The 14,651-nt window shown below is 41.6% G+C and overlaps 1 protein-coding gene across 4 annotated transcripts in view; it reads left to right on the forward strand.

Moving 5' to 3' along the window:
* The window catches only part of RARB (retinoic acid receptor beta), a 237,221-nt gene that overhangs the window by 123,025 nt on the left and 99,545 nt on the right, over positions 1-14,651 (forward strand). The window contains exon 1 of one of the 4 annotated variants that reach the window (XM_066627896.1): positions 7,648-8,409. The exons of 1 other annotated variant lie outside the window; for it this stretch is intronic. In XM_066627896.1, the coding sequence (XP_066483993.1) occupies positions 8,250-8,409 (160 nt within the window). In that variant the 5' untranslated portion in view covers positions 7,648-8,249. Of the gene's footprint in view, positions 1-7,647; positions 8,410-14,651 lie in introns of those variants that run through there. 2 more of the 4 variants (XM_066627898.1, XM_066627899.1) reach the window with 2 other exon arrangements.

Below are 14,651 nucleotides of genomic sequence, written 5' to 3' on the forward strand. Positions count from 1 at the left end.
GGCCAAGGACGAGTATGCAGGCTTGGGGGCACCCCCTCCCCTCCAAATAGTCTCAAACTCCCTTTGGAGGCAAATTACAAAAAGCCAGACAGTAGAAATTCTTGTTTTGCTTGGTCCTAACTACTGCACCATGGACAAAAAGAGACCCAGAGCTCCAGGAATAATAGTAATAACTAGGTATTTATAGATCACTTTTCTGGTCATCGGATTACTCCTCTGACTTTATTCAAGGAGGTTTACATAGGCAGGCGTTCCTAAATCCCTCAAGGGGATTTTTACAATCATAGAAGTTATCTCTTTCAAGAACCACACAACATTTCAGATGGATTTTCCTGGTTTGGTCTCACTTCTGGCCTCCAGTTCTCCCACACAGGCTGACAAGCAGCTCCATCTCTCACGTGGAGGGCAACCAAAACGCTTCTTGTTTATACCAAGAGCAGGTGGAATCACTCAGCTCGGCTTGTCAGCTGCTTCAAGGTCTTGCCATTCTCAGCCGTTCAGGGAGCTGCTGGTGTCCTCGAACTGGCGACCTTCTGATGTTATCTTCGGCCTAATAGAGGCTCTACCCTCTAGACCAGACCTCCTGCCCATCTGCCATCAGACCTCTGTTCCATCCAGGAATACGCAAGCACTATATAGGAGTATAGATCTGTGTTTCTACATATCTGTCCAATAACCCATTTCCAATAGTATTGCTGCTAGGTCCCTTCAGACCTCCGTAGATCTTCCAGCACCGAAGGCAGGACACCAATTGCCTCTGCTTCAGCAACATACTGGTAGGCACAAAGAGCCACCACCATGGCTCTTCTTACCCCCGTCCTTTCTGGATTTGAGGTTCTCTTTTTCACCTCATTTCTCATTCTGCTCGATTTCTGTCTTTTCAAATCCAAGGAACACAGAACGAGGCGTCAAAGCGGGGAGGCAGACAGCAGAAGCAGCTAGAAGTCAGAGATGGAGGCTCCCGCTAATTCACCACCTGAGGCGACCATCTCAGTCTGCCTCATGTATGGGCTGGTCTCTGGTTCCATCACTGTGCAGGGAGCATCAAGGCTCCAAATGCTGTTGTAAATGGGTTATCACAGGAGGCACGTTTTCATGTAGGCCGCTTGAAGAGTAATACAAAATGTGATTTTGTTTCCTGTGTCTCTTAGGGATTTGCTGAAAGATCTGCAGAGTCTTATTCTTTGCATAAAATGACCCGGCACAAGCCTACTTTATTTGCAGAGTTTGATGGATGGCCCTGAGTGGTCTAACAGGTAATTACTGGACAAAAACCAGAGACACAGATACAGAATGTGAACTTTGGCTGTAAATTGTTGTTTTATGATTATGGGCTTCAAAAATACAATGTCATCCAGTCCAATACATATAGTAATACCAGAGGAAATAGATTTTTTACTTTAACTTTTGGCTTTATTACATTTATGTCTAAGAATATGATTATTGTAAAGTTTCTGCCATTGACGACTGAGAGAAAACAGATCTCAGAGGTGGCATGAAAGAAGAACTATGTTTTCATGTGGCCTTCTGGAAAATTTTCAGCACATTCCCTTCCATTAACATCTTTCAAGAACTATGCATAAGAGTGTAAAATATTCACACATCATTACATTTAAATTAACCAGGGAATTAATTACTGCTCCAGTGTATATTCTTGCTAATTATAATGAATAGTAAGCGGTATATTTTAAATGGCTATTGGTTTCTTGTGAAAAATGTCTCTGCTTTACTCCAGTTTACTCCATTTCTCCAAAGCACAAAGCTATTTTATTATATATTTTGTTTTACAGAAACAACCAGATATAATTTTCCAGAGTTAATCTGAGCTAATTAATATATTGCAAAAATGAGAAGGAATAGCAAGAGCGAGCTCTTTCGATTATCTAAAGAATTAATGTTCGTTAATTACTCATGGGCTCGGTAATAACGAAGCATTAGCATAGGCATAACTCATAGCGAAACATGGTGAACTACCCGGCTAATTTAGATAAATTATGAACAAAGCTATCTTATTCAATTCAGAGGTAATTTAGCATGAATTGCTAAATTTTATTTTTAGGAGTTGCAAGTATCTGTATGAATTTTGAAATGCCATGTGTAATAGGTATTCAATCCATATAAATATGAAATAAGCATGCCAGCTTTTATTTTGCCAGTGTCTTTTTATTTACTTTAAGGTTTCCTTAGAAAGAGATTTTTTAGTACTATTTTCCTTTATTCCCACGGGATCAAGGAGTGTAGCACAGAAGATGAAAAACCAGATTCCAGGACACCTGGTTGTGGTAAAAATTCTGTGAGCATGGATAGTTTTTGTATAAAGCACTTTTTTAGGCATATGTAGTTTTATGCTTACAGTGTTATAAATTATGTGGTGTAAAAGCTACAAACTTATGTATCCTGTAGGCACACTTTTTGGGAAGTCCAGTGGGTTGTGGCTTCCTGTTCAGTGCGCATATCCTGATAGTTTTACTCTGTGAGATGGCCCTTAGTTAACAGGGTTTTCATTATTCATCTGCCAGTACACATGTGCAGCCTAGGCTCCCAGTGTGCTTTCAGCTTCTCAAAGCCCTCAGTGGTGAACTCTACTGAGCACTGACGCCAAGTCTTGCTCCACATATTGCGTTTTCTATGTGGATGCAATCTCTGTATAGGAAAATGTGTAGGTATATAGTATTGTAATGTGTGGACATCTCCAGCATAGAAATCAAGACAGATGGGAAAAGCCATAGCTACATTATATATTTGGAAAGGAAGCTCATCATCATCCCTGGATCATGGCAGCAGAGAATAATGATACATAGAATTTGTATAACTCTGTCTAGTAGCACAATCCTAAGCACTAAGTGTGCCAGTGTAGCAACTGTTGTTCCGGCAAACAGTCACAAATGTTGTGACATAAAGCACGTTGTGACAGCTCTGAAGATTGGGGCTCTGGCAAGAAAGCCTGTGTCATCCCGCAAGCACCAGTACAAGTAGGAACTTGTGCCCAAGTAGGTAATAGCTGCTCTAAGCAGTGCAGGGGGAGGCAGGGAGGGGGTTAACGGGCTAGCTAAGGGGTGGGCAGATCAGGTCCCAAGACAGGGTGGCATTGGCGGCAGTGCTCACTCTATCCTATCCTCCTTCTTGGGCTTGGAATCCCAACCCAGCTGCACTCAGACTTGTGCCAATGAATTAGCAGGCATGGATGTGAGTAGACTCATTGCTCCACCTGGTGCTTTCCCCAAAGGGACAAATGGCCCCATACCTCGAGGAGACCTCCAGATTGCTCAATCCCAGCATATGATGCAGTGCAGCTCCACTTGCCCTGCTGCATCAGTGCTGGTTAGGACTGTGCTGCAAGTGTGCAAAAAACTTTGCATGTCATTATCTTGATGTCGTCCCTGTAAGGGAAGCGTTATGATCCCCACCTTGCAGCTGAGGCTGAAAGGCCACTCAGTGAGATCACCACAGAGATGAAATTTGAACTGGTGAAGTTTTGGCTCACAGCTCACTCTCTTAGCTGCTTCGTCACACCAGCTCTCAATTTCAGATACATCCCCATACTCAAAGGCACTTGTATCTTAGCAGTATGAAGCCCAGACCCCTCCTCTTCATCACTGCGTATGCTGTTTCCTAGCATAAGGAAAGGTAAGTAGGGTAGCTTTCCTATCTCATCTTGGCAAGGTAAGTTGCTGTATGCACAATTCTGCTTTCCGGAATTGTTGGTGGACCTATCTGCGCCTGCTTCCAGAGTTGTAGAAATTGGGCTGGTTTCCTAGCAGCGTGTGGTAGCACAGCCCTTTTGGCAAGAGGTATCACCAGATCTCAGCAACTTGTCTGTGCAATGCCTGGCAGTGACATTCTCCTAACAAAGTGATATAGGAGAACTTCTCATGTAATTCCTTCTGCTTAGGTACTTGAGTGTGAGCTGACAGTGTATGCTGTTCACAATTCAATTAAGTGGGTCTGCAACTTCAGAATGGGGTCAGATGCCTCTCACAGCCTACTTTAAAATCCATTAAAAATTGGCTACATGTACTGATGTTTACAGTAAAGGTAGCCTTTCAAAGTTGTTAAAAGGAGGCCACAAATAGCGTCGGGGCAACTGCATCTCTGCTGTCATGAGATCCATCTAATCCAGCACACTGTTTCCAAAATGGGCAGCCCGATCTTAGCTAAATTCTCCCACGCTGATGCAGTGGCTCCAGCATGGGCTATGCTGCATCCCATGGAGGAATTTCAGCTGCTGGAGGCCTCCTTGGGGTAAGTGGACATTCATCCCCTTGCCTGGGAGGGGGGTAAGTCCAGCAGCCGCAACAAGTCAACAACTCAGATCTGTGCCAACAATATCTCTGACACAAGTCTGCATTAATCTGTATCAGCAGATCAGACCTGTGACAGGCATTGGGATTCTGCACACCCCTGCCTAGGCCTGATCCACCCACCCATTAAGAGCCTCTACTTTGTTGTGTGAACAGACACTTGCTGCACCACTACTAGAGACTTGATTGCCTCATTAAGAGCCTCTTAGGTAGGGGTGTTTTTTTCAGTGACCAACACAGAACACGAAATAATGAGAATTTATCCTCAAATTAATTATTAACAGTATTTATATACCGCTTTTCAACTAAAAGTTCACAAAGTGGTTGACAGAGAAAAATCAAATAACTAAATGGCTCCCTGTCCCAAAAGGGCTCACAATCTAAAAAGATGCAAATGAATATCAGCAGACAGCCACTAGAACAGACACTGCTGGGGTGAGGTGGGCCAATTACTCTCCCCCTGCTAAAAAAAGGAGCACCCACTTGAAAAAGTGCCTCTTACCCAATTAGCAGGGGTTAATTGGGTAAATCGCAATATAAAACAACATTAAGATCAAAACATGAAAAACCACTTATTTCAGGAAATAACACCACAATTACTTACTTTTGAGGAATCCACAAGTAATTTTTCACTAAGGCAGTGAGCCCTCGAAGCATTTCCGATGGTGAAGGGACTGAGTAATAGTATCTGCTAGAGGGCACGTGCTGCAGCTGGAAGAGGAGGAGACGTGAGTGAATGGGGAGTAGGTGGGATGCCCAGTTAGGGTACCAGCACGGTACTGTAATCTGGAGGTGAAGCAATTGAGTTCTAAACTCTGATCTGTGTGTGATCTGTGATCAGGCGAATGTGCTCAGCTCTAGCGCTCCCCTCTGTCCCAAGCCACTCTCTGTAAATGCTTTTTCTGTGGCTTAATCTGTGTGGTGTTGCACTTTCAAGAAACTTGGAAAACCAAGCAAGGCTCAGTTAAGCCTTTCTCTGATTTTATTTTTCGGTGTTGTAAAGCACCTTGAAAGATCACTTTCTGTGACTTTTTTGCACATTTTATGCTATTCTGGTAAGCAATGGGGGATATTATGATTTAAAAAAAAAATTCTGCTTGTCTGTGTGGTGCTGCATTTTTTAGAAGCTTGGAAAACCAATGAATGTAGGTTTGGTAATGTATATACCAATGTATATAGGTTTGGTAACAGTCTAAAATGCTACAGAGTTCACAGTTGAAATGCTTACCATGCTTTATTGCACTGTTTGTGCAATTTTGAATAAGAATTTGGGTAAAGACACATGACACCACAATTTGCTATTTTAATCAAGAAAATTTGGGGGGGGGAAATCACCAAAACAAAACACCCCTACCCATAGGTGTTCCCAAGGCTTACCAGGAGGTAAGTATTAAAACACTTATACTTACCTCCCATTTGCCCTTGGGTTGCCCCCCCCCCCAACTGCTGGAGCACTGCAGCACTTCTTTTTGGCAGTAGGGCTTAGGATTGGGCCTTTAAGGAAGGAATCCCTAGGCAGGGTGATCTTCTTGCATGTGATCTGCATATTGAACATCACTGCATTTTGTTAATTGTAAAAAAAAAAAAGAAACTCTTTGAACTTTATAGTGATTTTCAAGTCGGTACTGTGCACGTGGTCTGAATTCTTAAACCATCAACTTCAGATGAATCAGGATGGGCTAACTACTGTTTTCAAATCTTCTCCTAGGAATGAGAGATTTCTCCAGAGTGAAATCTTTTCTTAATTGTATATACAGGTGTACCCTGGTAACTGTGGGGATTCTGTTCCAGAACCCCCCGTGGTTAACAGCAGATACCAAGGGGACATCCTCCTAGCCTTCCAAACCCAACCGGAGCTGTGGTCTGGTCTGGTCCAGAAGCTTTTCTGAGGCCCGCTGAGTCCACGTGCATCTGCGCTTAGGATTGTGCCCCTAGTGGGAGAACATGTAGCTATACATGTTTTAATAAGTAAGTTAGTAAATGGCCCAGGGGGAAAATGTTTTAAAAAGTAAAACATTGTTTTCTTTTCTTGTGAATTACACATGGAGAAAAAAAATCAATTAAATCCAAAATGCAGACATCAACTAAATCAAACAGAATTGAAACAGAGGATGTAATAACTAAATCAAGAGAGCCCAGGAATGCCTGTTGAAAAGCAGGTCTTTAGTGTCCTTTGAAAAAACAGCAGGGAGGAAGCCAGACTGTATTAAGTGAGAGGGAGTTTCAGAGGGTGGGGGCCACCACCAAAAACACCCTCTTCTGCATCACTGCCTCCCTAGCTTCCGAAGGCTGTCAGGCGTGCAGGAGAACTTCCCTCTTAGATCTTAATCGATGGGTGGATTAATAAGGAGGAATATAGTCCTTTCTGGACAAGAAGGCAGTCCAAATAGCAACTGGGGGAGTGATTATCATTGGGAAAGTAGCATAGTGGCAAAAAGGATTTTTTTAAAACTATGCTACGATTTGGATCTGGATTTAGGACCATGACTGATTATTGTTAAAATTAAAAAGCAGAGCTGCAAGAACACGTTGCTTTTTGTATGCAGTTTGAACCTTTGCTGTGATAGAGCTCTTCTGCCTTGCACCCTGGGCATTTTTTGGTAGTGGTAATGCACTGCCAAGCATCTGGCTGAATCGTGGTTACTTTCAAACGTGATGTTTAAATGTAGAGAATAACCTCCATGTCAGACAACACCCTAATCAAACATAAATGATGAGCATTTCTTCTTCACTGTGTTATACATATATTTAAAAGCTGCAGTGCACATCAGCCAGTTGAAGAGTGCCGGAAAGCAGTGGGCTGAATTGGGAAGTCAATGAACTGGCGGTCAAAGCCTGCGAGAATCCCAGGACTTGGCAAATGCTGGCATGGTGAGCTTTAGCTCCGGGCTGGCAATCATTTTGTATGCTATTTCTCAGCCAGCAATATTAATTCTGTTCTGTGCCAGGAGGAGGACAGCCTGCCCTCATCGTCGTCATCGTCCTCCCCCCCCCCCCGGACAACATTGCAGGGGAGCTGTTGCATGTCAAAGGTTGTCAAGGCAGAACACTGAGTGCCTATGATAGTTTCACCAGAGGAGGCAGAGGACCTTTTAAAAGAAAGAAGGGATGGGAAAGGGATCAGAGTGAATGGGGGGGGGGGGAAGAGTGGGGGGAGAAACGGGGAACTTGAAACACTGTTCAGAAAAAAAGCGTGCTGTTAGAATCTGGAAGCAGCTCTCCTGTGTCATCCCTCTCCTTTTAAAACATTGCCTGCTTTGTATTTGTGCTCCTTTTAAATGCAAGCTTCTCCTAGGTACTGCAGCCAGTGATTTCCTTGCTTCCATGCCTGCCTGCATTCTTTTGCAAGGCTGCTGGGAGTTTTTAAGCTGTGTGAGAATCCTGGGAGTTGGTGATGTCAGACTGGTTGGGTCATTTGAAGGTTAGCAGCCTGGGAAGGGTTCATAGAAAGTTCACTCGCATATATTAAGCAATTCAATCTTTCATTCTGTGTGACACAAGTAGTAGGAAGTGAGCTGTTCGAAGGCAGAAGGATCTATTCACTGGCAAAGGGGGGATCCACAGCTCCGACCAAAGGCTGTTTTAGCAACAAAACTCCAACATCCCCGGGATACCAAAAATATCATGCATTCAGAGGACGCCTAAGAGGCAAGGAGGCTTCTCAGAGGTTTGGAGGACCAGATGGATCCAAACGGAAACTTGGAATGCTGTTTGTTTCCCCCTCTTCTGCTGGATTGGCTGAACAGCCTGGAAAATGGTAAATGATCATTTGGATCAATTACAGGCTTTTAGCTGTGTTGTCTGTCATAATTCATGATTCTGGTCTGGGAAAAAGACCAACAGTCTACGTGCCAAAAAAGGGGCAGAGTTTGATGGAGTTGGATGTACTTTTGTATGCCATTTTCCTAGAGGAAGGCACTTTTGCAGACATACTGTAGAAGGGGAATCATGTTTGACTGCATGGATGTTCTAGCAGTCAGCCCTGGTCAAATGCTGGATTTCTACACTGCAAGCCCGTCTTCCTGCATGCTCCAGGAGAAGGCTCTGAAAGCATGCTTCAGTGGATTGGCGCAAACAGAGTGGCAACAACACCGGCACAGTGCGCAGTGTAGGTCCCACGGTTATTTTGTTCCACTTATTTAAAATGTGTATTTATTTGCATGCAACAAAAAAAAAAGGATTTCTATGGAAGAGAAAAAAGTGCAAGTGAAAGGTGCATGCTTTCCAGGTGACAGTTATGCAGACCCATGTTTGCTTGTATTTGTTTTGCAATTTTTTTAAAGGGACCCCCTGACCTAGGTGTGTCGCACCTTGCTGCTTGCAGAATTATTCCCCAACTGTGTTTCACCTTCAAACAGCTGTACAGTTGAGGTGAAAAGTAACTTTATTATTCTTGGATATTTTCTGAGTGTAGGGTGGAGGAGGAGGTTAATTATTGTTATATTTGTGCATGTCTTACTAGTCTAATGTCCTGTTTCAAGTTCAGGTTATGTGTTCTGCTTTAGGTGCCTTTTAACCTACTACTAACATCACCACCACCCCCAGTGATGGTGGTGATGTTCTGAGCAATAGTTTCAGCCTCTATGGGGTCGGCAAAATTCAAAGTTGCAGGCTTCCATAAATGTTTCTCTTTCTCTGAGCAAAAAAGGGAGGGGGGAAGCAATATATCTTTGCAATGACCTTGCTGCCAGCTCTTTCTAAAAAAACTTTGTTGCTCTAAGAAGTCCCCGTTTTGGCTGGAAAACTAACTGTGAACACCCCTTGTGTTTTGCCATCAATTATCTCAGTGCTTTCTGGGTCTGTTAAGAGTCCAGGACTCTCAGAGAAGGAAACAGCATTGGCAGAACAGTTTTAAAAATTGCTATCTTGTTATCGGATCTTGACTTAGTGCTGGAGAGCAGAGGTGGCGAGCAGTGGCATGCTTTTCAACAGTATAGCTTCAAGTCTGAGAATCAGCAAGAAGTAGCAGCATCCCAGCGCTGCTGCCTTCTCTGCATTAAAAAGCTTTGAAGGATGCTTCATTGCTGTGACACTGATTTAGATAAATGACAGCTATCTATCAAATTGTTTTAACATGCTCTCTGACAATTCGTTGGAGCATTAGCTAGAGAGGTTTGCTTGGTATCATTGTGGTTCTGAAGCTCTAAGATAGGTGGAGTTTTTCTTAAGAGTGCTTATTCTGCCAGGGAAGAAAACATCTTTTCCTTTTCTTAAAAAGATGTGTAATGGGGAATCATTATGAGAGCTAATGCTGCAGTCCAAACATTTCCATCACAATCAGGTCATCACAATTAGTAATTGGATAAACTAGCAACTTAGAAGCTGGTCCCTGGAAAATTCTCTTCATGCGTTTACTAACTTTGCTGTTAAAAACCTTAGAGACATAGTTGAAAACAAAACAAACATTGCAACTATTACAAATATTAGGTATTTTTCTAAGTATTTTTATCCTTGAGAGTTCCTAAAAGCAAATTTGTTTAGTCTTGCTGGTTAAGAAAAAACTTTACTGATGTCTTCCAGTATGTCCTTAAACCTTACATCCTTTCTCAGAAAGTTTTCTGTAACTAAACTTTCAAGTTATTGCAGCGAATAAAGCCTTTGAAACTCAAATCACTGCCTTGAATAGCAGCAGGGATTTGCAGTAACTATCTTCCTCTGGACAAAACGGTTTTGAGAATTTAATGCTGATAATATGTTTGAAAAATAAACATTACTAATTGTTCTCCACACATTGCCATTAACTAGAACCTATTAAAAAATATGTTGTTTTTGCTTCCAACTAAATTAAAGATTGGGTCACCCTTACTAGTGTGCATCAAGTGTTAAATATGTCACTTTGCCCAGGGCTGGGAATAAGAAACAAGGGTTGATTATAGTCAAAGGTAAGTTGATCAGACGAAAAATAATCAGAGGAATCAGTAAAGTTACAGCAACATGCTTTCAGGAATTCACGTTCACAGTTTTGTAACAACTCGGGCTAGAATGTCATGGCTGTAAACCTGAAAATAAAGCTGAAGTGAATGTGCATTTATTCCCGCAAACTGTGAACATCAGTGGCATCTGCTGTAAAGGACTTTGGGGTTGGAACTTGCAAGCAGAGTTTTAACTATATGTCTGGCACTGAACATGCTGCTTGTAACTCGAAAAAGGTGCAATCTACAATGTGTGTTCTTTTGATGTAGGAGTGAGAATGTATAATTCCAAGTGCAAGCATTTCCTTATTCTGTGTTTGTACAAATTCATCCGCAGTAGCTTTGGGTAGAATATTGAAATCTTCACCTTGAGAGACTGGGAGTTGTGGGAGCGTGAGCTGTGCTTATTTTGGCTTGGCTATAGAAATTACCTACTTGAAATATTTGATTTGCTCCTCAGCTATTAATGCTTATTTTATAGAGATGAAAAGTGCAAGATGATAAGGGAATAATAGCTGCATTTAAATGCAAACACTCTAAAAAGACCACAGGAAACCCCCCTCCCCAAATAATATAGACATTTCTATTGGTATGCAGGCTAAATCAGTCACCATAATACGTTGTCCAGGATAAATTCTGTTCTTAAGTTTATCTCCTTAACTCTGATGTGCTTAAGTGTCTTGAAAGCAATGCTGTATTCATCTCACTTTTTTCATAGCTCATAGTGTGTGGCTTCAAACTGTGCTAAAGGATGAGTCTCAGTCCAAAGAAAACAGTGGCATTAAAGAAACAGAGTAGAACTGTGATTGATTGAACTTTAAGTACTGTATTTTCAATAATCTCTTCTCTTAATTCTCAAGAAATCAGGGTTAGTGCACCAAAATCAAATGAACTTTACACTTAATTCTCTACTTCAAGGCTAAGATTACATAAATAACTTGTTTTTTATCTTACAGTAAGATACAGATTTCTGTTTCATTATTTCTTAGAACAGTAAAAAGATTGTGAAGTGTATGGCTGTGGCTGAAATTTCACATTCATCATTCGTTTGGAAGCATGGGTTTATTGCACTCAGATCAAACCTGAGGAAGAACACATGCGACTAATGGCCAAATTCTTCTAAAGTTTGATGACTTGGTAATGAAATACATAGTTATTCCAATAATACATGTTTTTCAGCACATATCACTTATTAAAGAATGCTGGCAGTGTACTGTATCTTGTTGCATTCACAAAAAATAAGAGCATGATATAACTTTTTGCTTTATAAATGCTGTTACCTTCAACAAGAGAGCAAAAACACACTGATATCTGGCCATTGGAATAAATTGGATTTCTAGCACAATCCTATGCATGTCTGCTCAGAAACCGGTCTCACTGAGGTTTACTCCCAGGAAAGAGTGTACAGGATTGTAGTGTTAATAACATTTAGCTTGCACTAGCAAAGCTTTTGAGTGAGCACTAGCAAAGCTTCATAAAATGAAGAATAAAGGGTGACAAGTTTATATAAAACCTGAAATCTGTGATCCCAGAATTGGTTGCTAGCCTGTAGGGTTTTTGTACATTACAGACTGGGTGAATTTTTCCTGCATGCCCCTTCAGAAAAAGCTTAAGAACATCTGTCCTAACACACAGCTTAGTGCTTTATTACCATTCATATCTGTAGCCACAATATAAAAACAAACACATTGAAGTGTATGTCTTGAAATCGACATTCCTAAGTACTGAATTGCAGCAGGTGGGGTTGGCAAAGTTCTGCATTTCAGCCGCGGAAGGACAAGGTTTATTTTTTTGCATCTTTTACAGTTTTTAAAGTTTCTGACCAACTCCTCCCTCGGTGATTCATAGAAAGCTTTTATTTGCTGTACATTTGTTTAAAAGATACTTGATCGGCAGTTGTTTGATCTGGATCAAAACTAATTTAATGCAGTTCTGAAAAGCAATGAAATTTGAGTCTCTTGAATTTCCCACTGTGTCACAGAATAACTTGTTTGTTTCCTTGGCACTCTCCAGCTTTATTGGTTTTCTATTTAAAACATGCACACACGAAGAATCTCAAGCTAAGGTTTGGGTTCTTGGATTTCAAAGTTGATGTCAGATCCAGTATATTGTTCATTTATAAACTGTGACCAAGAATATGCTTGTTGCATACTGAAACATCTGCAGGGCACTTCTGAGTTTTAGCATAGCATTGCCTGGCAGGTAGCATTACAATAAAGCTAATAAGGTCAGGAAAGGAGACCACGTATTAGATCTTGAGATTAGGCATCTTTACACTCACACCATCCCACCCAAACAGTGTGTATTTCCCAGGCTGTTCACACACTGCCAGTTGTCTCCAGAGCAAATTCACCTTCTCCAACCAGCCCTGCACTGCTTTTGATCTCATGGCAAAGTCTTTGTTGTCATACATTACCTGGGCACTGTGCATTGACACAATATGCCATACTTAGCTACCATCTGACAAAATTTGGTGGGAAAGCGGCCCCCTCAGCAGAAACCCAGCTGGCAGAAGGTACTGATAATGATCAGTTTGGCCCAAAGGGCCAGCCATGGCTTTAAAACAGCTAAATGCCTTGTACCACCTTAGAGGCTAACACATTTGTTTCAACGTAAGCTTTTATGGACTGCAGTCCAGTTCATCTGGTACATGAAGGGTTATCCTCAGATGGCAGATACACTGACAAAACTACCTGCCAACTGAAGATAATATAAAATACATCTGATGGAACTGGACTCCAGTCCACAGACATTTATGCTGAAATGAATGTATTAGTCTTAAGTGCTATGCAACTGTTGGTTTTGCTGCAACACACTAGTGTGACTGGCTACTCCTCTGAACATTGGTTTGAACTACAGCCTTTCTCTAAACTCTGTATGAGAAATTTGAGAATTGAAAGACTTCAAAGTATGCATATAAATGCATAGGTTTCAAAAAGGATTTCAAGCCCTGGAAGATGTTACGGAGAAGCATGGCTTTGAATAACCTGTAAGTTGCTGGTGAGTGGACCATGAAACTGGAAATGCTGCATAGGTTGGCCTTGAAAAACCAAATAGCAGAGAATCCTGTTACATTCTGAAGGACAAATGTCCCACCTTGCCTTTTTTGTGTGATACTGAAGTCCATAGTTTTGATGCTGAGCAAGACTGTAAAAAGCATTTAATACATAGAAACATCCATGTATAGAGACAAATTGCTCTACAGTTCCAGCAACTGTTAACAGACCTAGCCCAGTCATCTTTGTGCTGAGTTTCGTATTCTTGCTACCCCAGCTCCCTGTCATCTCAGGAAGAGAAGTCTTTACACAAACACCAATTTCCTATCTCCGTGCATACATGCTTTTGGTACAGCATATAAACATCCCATGAGGTACAGAGTAACAGGGCGTTTTTCAAGGCCTACTTTGTGCTTCCTTGAAAGCTGTTTGCCCTGTAATCAATGCTTGGAGCCTATGCACTTGACTCTAGTGGGTGCATTTACATCTTTTTGCCAGTGGCAATCGGAAAACAGTGCGTGGATTTGAAATGGCAGGTTCATAAGCAAATGAAACGAAAGGCCTGAATGAATACAGCTTTCTTTTCAGAAGCCACTTATTCAGGGTACCTTGCTTCCTTCAGTCTCTTGAAACTAAGCTGTTTTCATTTAACTGCATCTCTGTAAGGACCTGCCTGATTGTCACGCAAACAAAAAGTATGCTTAAACCAGCAGTTGCTGAAATGCTTCAACATGGACAGTTATGTGGCTTTGTTTGGTCGGGAGGCCAGACTGAGTGCCCTTTACCTAGCACAGCCTGGGAATAAAGTAACTCCTGCTGTGATGAGGAGATGCTGTCCAAAGCCGAAACCTGTGAGGAATAGCTGTGCTCTTAAAGTTCATACAAGCCATGTGTCCTTTGCACAACATACTGGCCTCTAAATTCCAAGGCAAAGGCAGGATTTAAGAGTTGCAACAAGCAGGTCCACAAAACAGGATAAAACTTATGACCGCTGAAAGGCAAAAATTCAACAAACTCTGTAGTGGCTGGAGACATGATGTTTCCCCATTGGGTGTGTCCATGTGGTCATCTTGCTCTGTATCTGCTGTTCAGCACAGACCTTGCTGGAAAGCCAGTTGCAAGATTTTTTTTTTCTTTGTAGGACAGGGAGGAATGCTTTGGGGGGGAAATCTTGCCTTTGAAAGTCAATTTGAATATTATCTAGTCATAGAAGGAAAACTAAGGGAATATTGCCAAGCTAAGCCTAACCTTAGTCAGTTGAAAAAATAAATTAAAATTTCACTGTTTCTGTATCAAGATGCTTTTACAATCACCTTTTCCTCATGTTTTTCAAAGAATGCTTTACTGCACAGGAAATGTGCTTAAGTTGTCAAGAACATGATTTTTTGTTTTGTTTTGCTTTGCTTTGTGTTTTTAAGTGGACTTAGAGAAAATGTCAATTT

The sequence above is a fragment of the Tiliqua scincoides genome, chromosome 5 (genome assembly GCF_035046505.1).
Source record: "Tiliqua scincoides isolate rTilSci1 chromosome 5, rTilSci1.hap2, whole genome shotgun sequence".
In the NCBI taxonomy this organism is placed as follows: domain Eukaryota; kingdom Metazoa; phylum Chordata; class Lepidosauria; order Squamata; family Scincidae; genus Tiliqua; species Tiliqua scincoides.